Source organism: Haliaeetus albicilla, chromosome 1 (assembly GCF_947461875.1).
Source record: "Haliaeetus albicilla chromosome 1, bHalAlb1.1, whole genome shotgun sequence".
NCBI lineage: Eukaryota > Metazoa > Chordata > Aves > Accipitriformes > Accipitridae > Haliaeetus > Haliaeetus albicilla.
The window spans coordinates 83,690,581-83,707,760 of record NC_091483.1 but is presented as its reverse complement, the minus strand read 5'-3'; the positions used below and the strand labels follow the sequence as shown (position 1 = coordinate 83,707,760).

The 17,180-nt window shown below is 50.9% G+C and overlaps 1 protein-coding gene across 7 annotated transcripts in view; it reads right to left on the bottom strand.

The window, feature by feature from the left end:
* EXOC6B (exocyst complex component 6B) overlaps positions 1–7,881 on the bottom strand; it is a 308,884-nt gene extending 301,003 nt beyond the window's left edge. For 2 of the 7 annotated variants that reach the window (XM_069797230.1, XM_069797278.1), the window contains exon 1: positions 7,531–7,878. In XM_069797230.1, the coding sequence (XP_069653331.1) occupies positions 7,531–7,643 (113 nt within the window). In that variant the 5' untranslated portion in view covers positions 7,644–7,878. Of the gene's footprint in view, positions 1–7,530 lie in introns of all 7 variants that reach the window. The other 5 variants (XM_069797267.1, XM_069797251.1, XM_069797220.1 and 2 more) reach the window with 5 other exon arrangements.
* Positions 7,882–17,180: the final 9,299 nt, after the last annotated feature.

Genomic DNA, 17,180 nt, shown 5'->3' with positions numbered 1-17,180 from the left:
AATACAAGGTATAAATAATTGAACAGTACATTCCTGCAAGCTGTTCCCTTCAGAATGCATCAGGGTGCAGACTGAAATAAAAAGGGTTATATGAATTATAAGGATTCACCATCTCAAAGTTGTCCACAGAACCTTAGCACTGCAAACGAGAAAGTACCCATAAAACCTGAGATAATTAAGTAAAGCATACCTTCAGGCAGAGATTGCCGATGCTCCGTACATTAGGCCAGACCAGTCTGTCTCCCAACAGACTGATAACGCTGATACCAGATCATTTCACAGGAGCGGTTGCTGATACTTTTTTCTCCACAACAGAAAACTTGGGGCTGAACAGCATCAGCCTGACCAGAAGGGAATGCTAATATAATTCAAGCAGTATTGCAATGAACTGTCTTTTAAAAGACACTTAATTATGTACATATGAACAGAGGCCCAGACTCATTTTCAGGAGATTGCAGTTTCCCCATCTGGGTGGCAGGAGAATGGGCTGAAAGATGCTTCATAAGATCCTGCGAGGCTTTTATTAGCAGACAATTCACAGTTGTTACAAGCAGCTTCCTGAGTAAGCTCTGTGGCCAATAGTTAGCGTCTAGACGGCCTGCACTATTTCTTCATGGTGTTGCTTTGCTGGCAGTTGGCATTTCACGAATTACTGTACGTAAAGCAAGGGATGGGAGTTGTAGAGATGGACCTCGTGGAGCCAAGGGGAAGCGTGGCACATGGCGCAGCTACAGGGTGCAAAGTCAGGACAATAACTCAGTATAGTTTTAGCTCTGTTACACATAGGTTCTCACAGTATTCAGCCTCAGGGGATATTTACAGATACTGTGTTTGATTTTCAGATGCTCTTCAATTCTTATTGTGCCTGGGACCTTGAGCAGGCACTTCTTAACCAGCCCCAGCACGTGTAAGAGAATGTCCACTTCATCCCAAAGCTGATCCAGGGTCTCTTTCCCCTCTCCTCACCCAAGGCAGTTTCAGCTGAAGGACAAACTGCAGCAATCGCAGCCCTCTACCACCAGTAAAGGTAGTCCCAAAAGCTATCAGAAGGACACTGTACCATCTTCATGTCTCCACTCCACGATACAAATAGGGAAGCTGTTAAGCCAGACGCCTGTCATTACGCCTCACTTCACATCTGTAACACAGACCATTATCCTCATCTCACCCACTAGTGCAAAGATTAGGACCAGCTTGGCCAGCCTTCATTCTTAGCACCCAACCCAGAAGACTCAGACTGCTGCTCCTGCACATGTCATGGTTTCCATGCTCATCCGACCCACCGTAAACTAGTTACACTCCCCAACCAAGTAAAACAGTCTTCTGCCAGGTGACGGAATTGCAAGCAGCTCACAGAAGAAGGACACGTCCAAGTTCATGGACATTAGATGTCTAATACCACAGCTGGCCCCAAGACCTGGTACCCTGCCACCAAATCCCTTGTGCCAGTCTAGACGCTGAGAAGCCACAAAACAAGCCCAAGATGAAGTGGGGGCGAACTGATCCAGCTGAAAAAATAACTCAAATAAGGTGGGAAAGGGGAGGGTTGTGTTTCAGCACCCACAGGAATGCTGTGCCACACCAACATTTGGGAGGAGCAATGAAAGATGAGGAAACTGCTTAAGCCAATACTGGCCCATCAAAATACACCCCATAGCCCCAACCACAAGAAGCAATGTGCACTTAACGGCAGGCAGCTTGACCAAGCCCACGTCAGTGCCCGTGACCATGGACTAGGAATGACACAGCAGGTTAGTGTCTGGCTGGACAACCTCATTGAGCTTTTACAAACCTAGCAAGGCTCAGTCTTGACTTTTGCCATCACCAAGTCCCTCGTTCCCATTCTCTCACAACCTCCTCCCAGGGCTGGAAACACTATTTGTGCTACCACACAGCAAAACATGTTGAAGCAGAACTGCATTAAAGCAAAACATTTTTTAGTTTTAGTGGGTTATTTTTCCATCCAGGTCCATTTTCCAACCAGATTTACCACAGGGCTTGTACTAAAGCCGCAACTTTCAGCTAAGGAGACACCGGGGAGCTCAGAGGGGCTAAACAAGGGCCCCATCGCTTGCTGGAACCCATCCATAAGTTTAGGTCTAAGAGCAAATCTTCAGTTTTCCAAGTTCAGCACCAGAAACATGAATGGCACAGGAACAGAGCTTCAGTAGTTCCAGCTCAGCTCCATCTGAAGCCATAGAAGAAAATAAACGAGAGAACACACCCCCTTCCAGGTCAGGAGTCAGGATCTCAAGACAAGCTACTGCTATTTGCGCTGTCGCATTGCTCCAGCCAGGACCCGAGGTAGCACCGAACAATGTCAGCAAGACAGGCTGCAGCAACACCGCTTCTGGCTCCCACACATCCAGCTCAGGTGTCTCAATGCTACGCCCATACAGCCAGCCAGAGCCTGAGGGTAGCAAGAAGGACCTAAGGTGATGTCCTTGTGGGAGATGAGGTTAATTATATCCATTAGTCCCAAATGAGCACATTATTTGTCAAACAGTCAAGCCAGGACACCCAGAATCCTAAGAAAAATGCAGTTGAGGACCTCTGGCTCCGTCGTTTAAGATGAACCCGGGCAGGGGGGAGGTTATAGGCAGGGGATGAACATGGCACACTGCCAGTACAGTAAACAGGTCGGCCAGGTAGTTCCAGGGCAGCCAGAGCAATGCTAATCCCAGACACGGTCATGGAAAAGTTGATAAAGGATTTAGGGAATAGAGCTTAATTACAGTCCTACTTAAATCTCAGTCAAGAGCTGCTTAGTAGAAAAGTAGAAACGCTACCCTATCAAGTGCACTTAATTTCATTCTTGGGTTAAACAACGTTGTAATCTCTCTGAACACACATAATTAGCAGACATATATGAAACTCCTGTTAAAAATATAGGTCTGTATAAAGGCACAGACTGGATGACTACTGTCTGAGATACAACACTTCTCAGTTTTCTAAAGGGGCATAGGTAAGTACTAGTCCCAACATAACTGATAAAATCTCAACCACTAAGGAACAATCTAGAAAGAAAATATATATCTAAAAAGAAAAAAAAAAAAAAAGACTGATGATATAATTTGCAGATGACACAAAAGCTGGCAGAATAACAGACCATGAAATCAGGCAGCCGTAGAGAACAATCACTTGGAAATCTTGAACCTTCCCAGCAACTTGCACTGCAGGAGAACCAAGCGCGAAGGTACACTCGTAGTAATGAGGAGCATGATCCATAGCTACGAACAACTGTGCCCCCAAGAAAACATCTCTGTATTAAGTAGCAATTCCTGTTATAACACTGGGAAAAAGAGAGCTGCTCCAATCTCTCTGTGTAAAGCAGGAGACTACCACAGTATCGATGTAATTTTATCTGCCTCTAAAGCAGTGAGGAGACAACAGGAATACTGTAACTACATCTATGTGACCAGACGGGGCTTTTTTAATTTATCAAATGCTGTTTAAAAATCCTTCACCAATTTCAAAAAGCTGCAAATGCAGCTTGAGAGCAGGAAAAGGGTTTTCAAGAGTGACAGACTTACAGAGCTCAAGCCGTAAAACTGAAAAGAAGAAGTGACTTGAAAATGCAAGCCTGTATTTTAACCATGAGAAGACACCAGGTGTTAAAGGACACTGCAGAGGAGCATGGGAAAGGACAGCAAAACATCTGCAGGCTGAAACCGAGAACGTTTTAAAATTATTAGCAATTCAGATAATCACACAAGCTCACCTTTAGATGACAGGCTAAGCACAAGGAAGGTGGGTGAAGTTATACAGCCCACATTTATGGGGTGTCATACAAGATAATCTCACTGTTTCTCCTGCCTTTATTCTGTACCAGTTTGAGTCAATCATTTACAATCTAGGACTACAGCACAAAACACAGGGCCAAGGAGAAGTTAAAATAAAGGGAGACAATAAGAGAATCACAGAAGAAAGCAAGACAGCATCAGCTGTGCAATAAAGTAATAGCTACATATCAAAAGTAACCGCTACATATCAGAAGTAACAGTGAGATATTTCAGGACAAGCATTCAGCAAATGCTGTATGAGCTTGCAGAGTGAGGGACTACCCTTTTCCCAAAGAGTAAGTTTAATCAGAAACCACAGAGGCATCCCGGCAGAGAGGCAAGCATCCTCACTTTCAGGGACTGCAGCTCAAATATTAAAAAAAAAAAAAAGCCAAAGTGGACAACATCTCACCAAAGAGCAACAAACTTGATCAGTCAATTGAGTGTAATAAAAATTAGAGCACTTGGGTGTCACAACTTAGTCAAGAGGTGGTTTTAAGCGAGAAAGAGTTTCTTTTCCCTTAGAAGGTTATCTGATCCTGCAGAATTAAGTGATTCTTAGAAGCCTAGATACAGAAAGGGGATCCAAAAATACTCTGCAAAATCAAGAAACATAGCACAAGAGAAAAAATGAGGAACTAGAACAGCAGAAGGAAGTGGAATTAGGAGCAATGGATATAATTAGTAGAGGTTGAATAGCAGGAAAGACATCTTGAAGTGGATTATTTTGATTCCAGGAACACCGCAGACTCGAGGGGATCCCCACAAAGACTCACTGAACTCGCTCGGTGTCCTTCTTCAAATAAAATGACATTCACTGTCAGGTATAAAAAAAAAAAAAAAAAAAAGAAGAGACCTCCATGGCATCAGAGCCACCAGCACAGCAAGACATGAGACTGGCACAGCTCATCACACAGACGGAGGCTGTTGCAACGCTTCCTCACATGCCCTCGTCTCCCATTTTATATTTAGAATGAAATTCCTCTCCTTGAGGAGGGGCAGGCTTTGTCCCACATCTGCACAGTGCCTGGCACAATGGAGTCCCGGCCCATGCCACTGACTCCCAGAATCACAGTGAGAACAGAGCAGAAAAATAGGGCTGGAAGGGACTTCAAGAAGGCATCTTGTCCTTCCCCTGCCCCAGGGCAAGAATTACTACACTTGCTATTTTTCTAAGAGAAAACGTTCTCCCTGATGGGTGGGACACAAACCCACCCAGACAGATGAATTAGTTGGACCTTAAATTTAACATCTTAACCCCTCCGTCACCCTCTGATAATAGCAATTCAGCCTTGAGCGCTATGCCAGGACAACACAGAGCATCTGCAGTCGGAGTATCTCACTCTGCCGAGGCAGAAACTGATAAAAGCGCAATTCTGCAAACAAACCCCCGCTGGCAGCAGGAGCCTGCAGTCCAGCCTATTTCTGAACTGCGTTTTGGGACTGCTGTTCCTAGAAGGGAAGCCAGCCTAGCTCCCGAAGACACATTTCTTCCATGATGCCTACAAGAAGTGAGTCACCTTTTTTTTAAAGTTTCATCATCCTCTTTTCCGGAGTCTCCAGCACATCATGTTTACCCCGAGCTGGTCTTGTTTCAACTCTAAAAATCCTTGGAGCAGGTATTGCTTATATCATTAATAATACTCCTGATAAAGTACCACTGGACTCCCACAGTTAATGCTAGCAAAGCGCAAACCTTTCTTTGCCCCAGACGCGTATTATTACCATTCTATGATTCTTGTTTCTTCTGTGGGTATGCAAAGATAGACATTAAGCCCAACTCTTCATCTAACCTTAATATTAAGAAACAAGATCAACTGCACTTAGTTCTATGAAATGGAAAAAAACCACCCACACTCTTCATTCTGGCAGTTCCCAGACATTCAAACCAGTTTTTTCAGTTTTGTTAATAAATCTAACTCTCAGCATCTCCTGCCATGCAGTTTACCCTTGAAGGTTTCACAGGAGACCTTCAGAAAGAAAACTGCAAAAAGTTAAAAAAAAATAAACAAATGGGCAACCCTATGGCAAGATAAATTCAGTGTCTTACTGCTCCACAAATGCAAAGCTTTCCCGTTTTAATTTTGTGCCTGCACTGCAGTATCACTGGAAGTCAAACAGCTTAAACCCATTTATTTTTGAAGACAGACAGGCAACTCATTTAAAACCATGAGTCTGAAAAACTTAAATATCGAAAAGAAATGAAGAGCTATTGTGGAAGGGGTGGGACAGGAGGTTCCAGACCTGTTTATGCCCAAACACTCCCACCTGGCACTGTGATTTCCAGTTCAGCAGCTCCTGGGCTGATGCAGAGCAGCTGAAAGAGAACAGTGAAACTGACTGCACTGCCCTGCAAAAAGGCACCACACTCCCCTTGCCATGAAAAGCAACAAAGCTTAGCCCTGAATTTAAGTTAGTGATAACGCAAACCATTTAGATTTTGAAGCCGAGTATTTCTGGTAACACACCTCTCTCTTTCCTCACCTCTCAGCCTGATCAATTGGGTTACAACGAGCTATAAACATCCTCTACCCATTTGTACCATCAACCTTCCAGAGGATAACACACACACTTGGGCTCAGTGCTGTAACGCATTTTGGTTTTGATACAAAGTTCTCTGGAGAACTTCTGCTTTACTTTAAAGAGGGGGAAGGAGGGATGAGGTGTCTCAGTCCGCCAAATCCATTACGTGGCTTCTAACAGGACAGCGATGCTAACAGTACGTGGTCTGGCTAGCAAGAACAGGTCTTAGGTGTGCATAATTCATCTAAAATATCACACTCCTTAAAAAATCAAGTGATTTCTCATGAGACACAGGCTTCAGCTTCACAGCCAGCTACCGCATCTTTCAGATTAATAACGCAGCAGAAGCCACTGCTGCAAAATCCTAACCAGCATCACAAAGAAATACCTAAAAGGCTGAAACGCCAGACCCAGACTCGCGGAAAGGAGCAGAAGGAAAAGGAAAAGCCGAACGGGCAGCACTTCTGGGCACACAGCTACACCCATCTGCGCTCCTCGGGCAGGAGGAGAGCTCGGCAGTTAACGCAGATGAAGCAACGGGTTCTCCCAGCTGAAGGATACTGCAAGAACCACTGGGAAAAGATGCTTAATAGGAGAACAAAGGATCCATTAAGCAAACAGAGGCATTAACTCATATCATCGTCAGGATGGTAATTGTACCCATACCCACGGCTTCACAATTAGCCATGGTTTTTTGCGAAGCGGACGCAAATCAACAAAAAGGCCAGGCGAGGGTTTACAAGAATAACTTTGACAGATTCCAGGCTAAGGGCGAGAAAAATGCCCTCCTTTCTCCTCTTTTACCAGCCACCCCCTCGGGGAAGGCGGCAGCGGGCTGCGGGCACCCCGAGAGCTCCCGGAGGGGCTGTGGGGGGCTCAGACCCCCTCAGGGGTCTGAGCCGGAGGGTGAGAGCCCGCCGCAGGAGCTGACACCGCAGCCAGGCAGGAGAAGCCACCCCACGACCCCGGCCCAGGCCGGGCACAGGCCGAAGCTTCCCCCCCTCCCCGTCACGGCGCTTCTACCTCCCGGGCAGCCCTGCCGGGGCCGGGGAGACAGGCAGGGGGGAAGCACTTCTCAGAGACGACTATGAAATAATAATTAAAACGTCCTCATTGCCTCAAAGTTTGGGGGGGGGGGGGGGGGAAGCGAAGCCTGACCGAGACCCCCAACCTCCGCCCAGGCTGGCCGCCCCCGGGTCCCGCCGCTGCCCCGCCCCGGCCGCACCTGAGCGTGGGGCCGATACAGGCCGTGTCGGTGCTCTCGATCTCCCGCAGGATCCGCTCGTGTTCCGCCGCCGTCTCCAGGCTCTCCAGCTCCGCCATCTTCCCCCGCTCCATGGGGTTGCGGCCGGCCGGCGGGCGGGCGGGCGAGCGGGCCGACCCACCTGCCCTGCCCGGCCCGGCTTATCCCCGCCCCGGAGCCAACACCAGCAGCCGGGGCCGCCCGCTCCTCTCCGTTCACTCTCCGTGCGGCCCGGCCCGGCCCGGCGCCGCCGCCGCGCCCGGAACGCCGGGAAATGTAGTGCGGGCGGGCGGGGGGCACCGCCGCGGCCTGCGCCGGCGCTGCGACACGCCCGGCAGCCGAGGGGCGGGGAGGGCCCGGCGGCGGGGAGCGGCCCCACTCCACCCCGGGGAGCGGCTCCGGCGTCGGCCCCGCCTGGCGGCCCCGCTGCCCGGAGGGGAGGGTGTCCGGCATGGCAGCGGCCGTCGACCTCCCGCCCCGTGAGGGGACGCGGCCCCGTGGCTTCGACAGCTCCCTGGGGGGGGGGACGCAGCCCCGCGGCAGGGTCCCCGTGTCCTCCACGATGAGGGGACACAGCGCCGTGGCAGGGACCTCCTGTCCTCCTCCGTGAGGAGGGACAGCCACCGCGGCAGCAACATCCCCCGTGAGGGGACGCTGCCCTGTGGCAGCGATATCCCCTGTGAGGAGACACAGCCCCGCGGCAGTGACATCCGCCATGAGGGGACACAGCCCCGTGGCAGGCACCCCATGTCCTTCCCCTGAGGGGACACAGCCCCGCGGCAGTGACATCCGCCATGAGGGGACACAGCCCCGTGGCAGGGACCCCATGTCCTTCCCCTGAGGGGACACAGCCCCACGGCAGTGACTCCATGTCCTCCCCCTGAGGAGACACAGCCCCATGGCACGGATATCCCCCTGTGAGGAGACACAGCCCCATGGCAGTGACATCCGCCATGAGGGGACACTGCCCCATGGCAGTGACTCCATGTCCTCTCCCTGAGGGGACACAGCCCCATGGCATGGATATCCCCCTGTGAGGAGACACAGCCCCGCGGCAGTGACATCCGCCATGAGGGGACACAGCCCCGTGGCAGGGACCCCATGTCCTTCCCCTGAGGGGACACAGCCCCGCGGCAGTGACATCCGCCATGAGGGGACACAGCCCCGTGGCAGGCACCCCATGTCCTTCCCCTGAGGGGACACAGCCCCGCGGCAGTGACATCCGCCATGAGGGGACACAGCCCCATGGCAGGCACCCCATGTCCTTCCCCTGAGGGGACACAGCCCCGCGGCAGGGACCCCATGTCCTTCCCCTGAGGGGACACAGCCCCGCGGCAGTGACATCCGCCATGAGGGGACACAGCCCCGTGGCAGGGACCCCATGTCCTTCCCCTGAGGGGACACAGCCCCGCGGCAGTGACATCCGCCATGAGGGGACACAGCCCCATGGCAGGCACCCCATGTCCTTCCCCTGAGGGGACACAGCCCCGCGGCAGTGACATCCGCCATGAGGGGGGACAGCCCCGTGGCAGGGACCCCATGTCCTTCCCCTGAGGGGACACAGCCCCGCGGCAGTGACATCCGCCATGAGGGGACACAGCCCCGTGGCAGGCACCCCATGTCCTTCCCCTGAGGGGACACAGCCCCGCGGCAGTGACATCCGCCATGAGGGGACACAGCCCCATGGCAGGCACCCCATGTCCTTCCCCTGAGGGGACACAGCCCCGCGGCAGGGACCCCATGTCCTTCCCCTGAGGGGACACAGCCCCGCGGCAGTGACATCCGCCATGAGGGGACACAGCCCCATGGCAGGGACCCCATGTCCTTCCCCTGAGGGGACACAGCCCTGCGGCAGTGACATCCGCCATGAGGGGACACAGCCCCATGGCAGGCACCCCATGTCCTTCCCCTGAGGGGACACAGCCCCGCGGCAGTGACATCCGCCATGAGGGGACACAGCCCCGTGGCAGGGACCCCATGTCCTTCCCCTGAGGGGACACAGCCCCGCGGCAGTGACATCCGCCATGAGGGGACACAGCCCCGTGGCAGGGACCCCATGTCCTTCCCCTGAGGGGACACAGCCCCACGGCAGTGACTCCATGTCCTCCCCCTGAGGAGACACAGCCCCATGGCACGGATATCCCCCTGTGAGGAGACACAGCCCCATGGCAGTGACATCTGCCATGAGGGGACACTGCCCCATGGCAGTGACTCCATGTCCTCTCCCTGAGGGGACACAGCCCCATGGCATGGATATCCCCCTGTGAGGAGACACAGCCCCATGGCAGTGACATCCGCCATGAGGGGACACAGCCCCACGGCAGTGACTCCATGTCCTCTCCCTGAGGGGACACAGCCCCATGGCAGCGATATCCCCCTGTGAGGAGACACAGCCCCGCGGCAGTGACATCCGCCATGAGGGGACACAGCCCCGTGGCAGGCACCCCATGTCCTTCCCCTGAGGGGACACAGCCCCGCGGCAGTGACATCCGCCATGAGGGGACACAGCCCCGTGGCAGGGACCCCATGTCCTCCCCCTGAGGGGACACAGCCCTGTGGTGATAGCATATTTCCATACATTCCGTGTGGTATGTCTAAGTATTTTGATGGTTTTAATATTTTGTGCCAGCTGTGGAAACTGGTTTGCTGCTAGGTGACTGTAAAAGTGAGATTTGGTAAGTAATTATTAGAAATCTTGTACTAACACTATGATTGAAACAATAGACAAAAGTATAGCCAAGCAATTAACTAGTAGAGGTAGGTACTCATAAGTTTTGCAGTTCTTTGCTCTTATGACGAGATGTTCCTGTACGCTAGATGAGAACAATGCTGAAACTGACCACATGTGATTGAAACTGCGTTAAGCTTCAAGATCAAAGAACAAGGACAAGAATAAAGACTTCAAGGACAGCCAGCAAGAACTTCAAATGGGTCGGTGGTCGCAAAAGCAGCCCTTCGTCTCAAATGGATCCTTCATTGCGCACAATCGGATGTAGGCAGTACTATGATAATCAGTTGCCATCATTTTTACGTATATGTATACTAATCTGATTAATATGCAATTAGTTATTCTATATAACCTGTTAGTGCTAAAGCTGTGGTATGCACACTAGGTGAAACTATCCCCTGTGCATCCAGCACTGCAATAAAGAATGCCTGCTTTCTAAAACTCCAAAATGAGTCTTAGAGGGTTTCTTCAACCGGCTTTTCGGTATCAGTGGCAGGGAGCCCATGTCCTCCCCCTGAGGGGACACAGCCCCACGGCCGTGACATCCGCCATGAGGGGACACTGGCCCATGTCAGTGACTCCATGTCCTTCCCCGTGAGGGGACACAGCCCCGTGGCAGTGACACTCCTGTCACCCGCCATGAGGGGAGGTCCCATCAGGAATGAACCTGTGTCACTGCCTCGAGCAGAGCCATCCCCCTACCCCAGGAGGGATGAACCTCTGCTCCTCCTGCCCCATCCGGTCCCTCAGCCCCATAAACGATGTCATCCCCGCCCTGAAAAAGCGCCATTGACTGTGGTGCCAAAGAAAAGCTCCCTGCTGACACCGAACTGCCTTTCACCTTGATCCTAAAATGTCCCACCAGCTGCTGAGCTGCAGTGCGTGTCCTCCCCCCGAGCTGCGCAACCCGAGAGGTGCCTTCGCCCAGGGACGCGGCAGAGCTTCCTCCGAAAAACACCGCCAGCCCCCAGAAACATCCTCCGATGTCAAGGTCTCCTCCAGGTTTAACGCTGCAGCTCTTGGTGCGGCTCCCTCCTTTGGAAGCAGCTGGTTATTATTGTTATTATTTTGTGTTGTGAAAACAACGCTGGAAGGGTCCCATTCCCAGCCACGCGTTATCAGGCGCAGTGGAGCCCTCCTTGCACGGAGATCCCACGCTCTGCCAGAGGCACGGTGGGGATGAAAAGCAGGACCGAGACCAGACTATGCATACCACTGAGGGTTTCTGCATTTGCTTTTGTCATTTCATCTGCTGAGATATAAATAAACTACACTAATTGTATGAGCACACCCTGGCTTCCCTCACCGCTGCTTGCTAAGGTCGAATGCTGCTGGTCTGAATATCCCTGTATCATCACTTCATTAAATGAGGAGGGGATAAAAGAACTTCCGGAAACACGATGCTCCATGACTGGAACAACGCAGGAGGGGTAAGGAGAGCCTGGCAAAAACTTCACTAGTTCACGTGAAGTTCACCAGCCCTTGCACACCATGCCTACGGTTGCCAAACACGGTGTCGTGCGAGACCAGATGGATGTCACTTCAGATGTGCTAACACCAGCGAGGAAATCTGTCCTCCGACAGCAGTCACCATGGTGATCTGGTAGAAGCTTTCCGAGGACCAAGAAGCAAAGAGACACGTCAGCGGTGGAAGAAAAGCGGATAAAAATAGCAGGGCGATTTCTAAGCCCAGCAGACTGGCACTGCCTTCCCCCAGGGCTGGGTCGGGAGCTGTATCGGGGGGAAACGCCATGCATTTTGTGCCTGCCTCCCCCAGCTCCTCTGCCTCGGCCGGCGCTGCAGACGAGCCGGGGCATCGGCAGCAGAAGGCTGGTGCTTCCAGCACCACAGCTTAAAGGGGCAAAACACCGTGACGGCTGCTGCAAGGAGCAGATCATCTGTGATTTAACCGGCTTTGGACTTCAGACCGTCGAGATGAGCTACCTGTGGCTACGGGAAATACATAATGTGATGCTTAGTGTGTGATACCTACCCAGCTCTGGTGTAAAACCTGTGGATACCACCGTCTACTGCTGTTACCAGCTAAGAAGATTACTGTTTTCGTTCAAATTAGTAGGGGCTTGTGCTGTTGGGGACTGAGCCAATATTCCTGAAGTCAGTGGTAACTATTGCATTGTCTTCACTGAGCTTTAGAAACAGGATTAAACACCAGTGGTCGAAGAGTGAGTAGCTGGCAACGATCCTTAGTGGTCGAAGAGTGAGTAGCTGGCAACTATCCTTAGTGGTTTCAGTTACAGGAGGAGAACTGCTACCAGTGACACCAATGCCAGGTTCAATCCTGAACGCTCAGTTAGGCAATGGTATTATCACAAATAAGGCTCTCAGAAACAGGGTCTAGCTTTCTCTGCTATAAGGACAGAGCTTCGTCCACTGGATTATGATAACAAGGGGGTTAAGCACGGGGGTGAGAACTTAGAAATCAAGTAGTCAGCAGATTCTGATGTTGCCTTTAGTCTTACTTTGGTCTCACTCTCCTGCCCCAGCAGAAGGAATGAGGACCACTGTTCTCGACGACGCAATGCAGTGCTTCAGCAAGAAGAGGAGCCCAGTGCCTGAGCATGGTGTGATTCAGCCAGCAAGACCATGTCCTGGAGAAAAGCAGAGCATTAACCTCCACAGAGCAACACGGGAAGATGCTATGAGGCACTGTAACAGTCTGTCTAAAAATAAATGTTTGGTTTAGAATGGAATAAAAATAAATAGTTTTTAAAAAAAAGTCCACCAAAACATCACATTTTTCTCACGAGGAGAAAAGCACCAAAAATGATTCCATAGATTCATAAATATTCACGTCAAATGGGGAGGGAGAGGGATATTGCTATTTCATAGGAGGATCTTCTAAGGAGCACAAACCATAGATTTTCCATGCATCAATTGGCTTCTAAAGCTATGGTGAAATCTGAGCATATTTTTAAGAGGAAAACTTAGTGTTTGTTTTGTTGCCAGAGAAAATCCCACCCGGCCTCCGACTTCAAGTTTCAACCACAGATCTCTTTTTACCCTTGCCTGGCAGAGTCAAAAGTCTGCTGTTATCAAGTCTTTGGTGTTCACGTATGGTCCTGAGGTCTGTGATCAACCAACCTCTTCTTTGATCAGCTGAACAGATTGAGTTCTTGGAGCCTTTCAGTCTAAGGCACGTTTTCCAGTAATTTACTCATTTATGCATTTTCTTCAAAAATCACCATATTTCAAGATTTTTCCCTAGTCCATAGGTGCCAGAAGTGGACAGAGCAGTGGCTCTAGTAACAAGCACAAAGAGAACATGATCCATCTGCTCCTCCTCAGCATTGTGTTGGTACCATCAGCCAGTCCCGTTGGCCACAGGGTCACACTGAGGCTGATGTCCAGCTGATTACCCACCATCACCTTCAATTCTTTTCAGGTCACTGCCGTCTGGGATAAAATTTTCCATTCTGTAAGAAAAGCTACATCCTTTGTCCCTGGACACATGGCATTTGGTCACCTTCACATGAATATTCATTTCCTGTGTCTGGCTTACCGAGCAGTCTGGGACTTGCCCTTATTATTTGCTGCCACACAAACTTTGTACCATTTGAAAGCCTGTCCACAAGTTTATTTTTTCTTACCAGTCACTGACATAAGCATGCTGAATTTGTATTGTTCTCATTTATTAATCTAATCATCATGCAGTACCAACAAAAATGCATCAAAGACGTCTGTTACCAGCTCATAATCTCATTGAAAAATGGTATCGAGTTTGCCCGACAGATTTTATTTCCCTTAAAACCATGCTGGCTGACGTTAACTATTTCACGTTCCCTTAACTTCCTACTAATGAAGTTTCATATAATTGTTTTTTATGAGATTGACAACAGCCTGATGGAGCTTTAAAAACTCTCCCTTTTAATTACCGACCTCTCATCAGTGTTTTCCAGTCCTCCAGAACTTCCCTGGTGTTCCAAAACTTCCTTGAAAAATCAATGTAACAGGTCAGAAGCCTTGAGCAGCCTTTTCATAGCCTCGTGTGCAGGTTACCTGGGGCTGCTTATTCAACAGTCTGCCTCTGACTGCAACTGCTCGGTCGCTCTGTCACTGCTGAAGTGAAAAGTCATCATCACTGTCTACAAATCACTCTGGCACCTGGGATCTTCCCAAATTCAGGACCAGTTGTAATTCTGCCAATTCACTAGAGCGATACCACCATCAGAATTTATTTTTTTTTTAACCTTAACAATCTCTTTCTTATTGTGCTTATTTGGGGTTTTCATTTTGTGATGTTATTTTGCTGAACTGTTCCCAACATCTCCTGGCTTCTCTGCTTCCTTACCCGCTCCCCCCTCTCGCTGCTGTCTTCTTCCCTTCCAGTTGCCTCCGTGCTCTTCTGACCGCACCTGTATTCAAATAACGACAGGCGGGCACGATGCCAAGCTACTCTTGTATTTGGTCTCACCAGTGTCATTCAGGAAAACATTTCACAGCAAAATGAGCAAACAGATCCAGGAATTAAAAGTAGAAAGAAAGGAAGAAACTAGGCCAGATGCTATTGACCTGGAAGACCAGCCTCCTGCAGGGACCTGGGGGACTCGTCCCCCACGTCGTTAGACACTCAAATAATCTCAAGCAACTTCTCTGGGCAGGTCCCTTCTTCTGGGGTGTAGACTGGAGCCGTGGAGCCCCTGGATTTGCTTCCACACTCTGCTCCTGCATCCCCAGCCTCTGCCTGCTCCCCACCTCTCCCTTCTGCCTTCACCAAACCCCTTTGGCCATAACCCCACTCTCAGCCAGGCTGGGCATCCTCAGTGTTTGCTTTCTCCTACCCAAAGGCTTGAAGCTGGACAAGGAAAGGCGCACAGTATTTCTACAGCAACAAGAACGCCGCGGCTGCTGACTAAGCACGCAAGTCAGCTGGTCCTGTTTACTCTGGGTGTGCAAGCAGCCCGATTTCCTTCTTAAAGGCTGACCTTTAGCACCCTCCACTTCAACCCCAGGGGAATAAATAAATCTCTGCTGCCCAGAGAGGTGCCTGCATTTCATGTATCCCCCCCTCCCTCAGCCACCGTCCGCATTTTTGCCACGCGGTGCCAACCGAAAGCACCCCCCGTGAGCCCGTGAAATGCAATCTTGCCCTTGCCAGGGGGGAGAGCTCGGGGCTTGGCTGCCTTTTTGCGGGGAAAAGGGGGAAGGGGTGCAGCTGGGATGGAAAGGCAGAGGAAGCGAGGAGCCACGGGGAGCCGGGCTGGCTGCTCCCGCTTGTATGGAGGGTGGGAGAAGGGCTGTCAGCAGCTGCCGCTTCTGAGAAGGGCCACAGCTCCCTCTGCACTGATTGCCACCATCCCACACACTTTGATGCCACCCACAGCAGCAGCAGCCAGCCTGGCTTGCCAGAGACTCGGTACAGTGATTCCACCGTATCAGGCTGCTCTCAGGCAGATGCCCTCGCTTAGATCTGGCTCTGTGTGGCTTATTGCCCCCGGGTGCATTCGTCTGCACGTATCAGTAACCACAAAATAATCCAGTCTTCCACAACATATTTATGGAGGGTAAGTCCTCGTTTTCCAGACACTAGGCTCTGTGCTTAAAATCCTGTTCTGCTTTACATTTCAGAACTGAAATAAATTTTTAAGCCTCTCTGATATTACCACACTGTTCCCCAAATCCCTGCTTGGGACATACCTTGATGCTTCTAATCATGACTCTTGTTTTCTCATGCATTTTATTATACCTTTTTTTCTGAATACAGGAAATTGATAGCTCGGACAGACTGACACAGTGGCAAGATGGACTTCAGCCGCGGAGTTCTGGCTTTCAACCTTTTTGGAGGATTTTTCAAATCTGAGTTTCTGGTTTAATTAAATACAGGGACGGGGATCTCCAGTGGCAATGCTGGGGTGAAGGTCCTCTGGCAAGCTTTACTGGGATTTCTAAAGTCCTGCCAAAACCCACATGGCATGGCATCTAGACAGGATTTGAAGACCAAAGAGATGGATCCCCATGTGAGGTTCAGAGCCGCTCCTTAGCTCTGGACTGTTTAGCTGAACCTGGGAAGCCTGTGCTGGCAGGGAGCAGCGCAGTGACAGGGCTGGTCTCCCTGCCTTTGTTTAGAAGCAGAAGGACAAACACATTCACCCTGAAGCTTGAGTGGTGCATGATATATTTCTATTCCACGTACGTCAGGAAGTGGTTAGCACCGTTGCAAGCGTCGAGTTCTGCTCTCTGCCGCAGCTTGGGGCTGCACGGCTCCCCCATGACAGCAGCAGAAGGGATCATCATTTATGAGTAGGAGGGAGGCCCTACCTCCTAGCCGGTAACGAGGGGAGATTTCCTCTCTGCACGCTCCCCTTCTCATCATAGATAGCTGCAGGAGTGAGGTTCCTGCTGTGCCATCCTCATTATCCTTGCTGCCGTGAAACCCAGCCAGAGAGCAGCCCCGCTGTATGGAGCAAGAGATCTGCTGGCATCCAAGGCATCTTGTCCCTAGGAAGTCACACAATTAGCTGCTGAACATGATGAGATCCCACAGTTGGGGTCGCCTTTGGGCTACTTAAACAACAAGCAGAGCTCAGGAGCGAAACCACAGTCCTCCCTTCCAGCAGCCCATGGGTAGTCATGGCAATGATGACTGCAGCCAGGGCCACCTTGTATGACTTCGAGCCCTGCCCTTCTTGGGTGGTAATGCGGGGCAGAAATACCCAGGGCTCTTCCTGAAAGCTATTGTTAACCGCCCTTTGCAGAAGGAATTTAGTGCTTCCCCTCCAACACACATGAGCCCTGGCAGTGGTACGGCAGCTGCTGCTCGGGAGTACCAGCTCCACGGCGTTCCCACCACCCCTGCAGCTTGCACAGTGGGTTTTTCCCCCTGGAAGCCCTCCTGCCTTCCCCTGGATTTGTGGGAGCCTTGTTATACCCATCAGAAGCTGCTGAG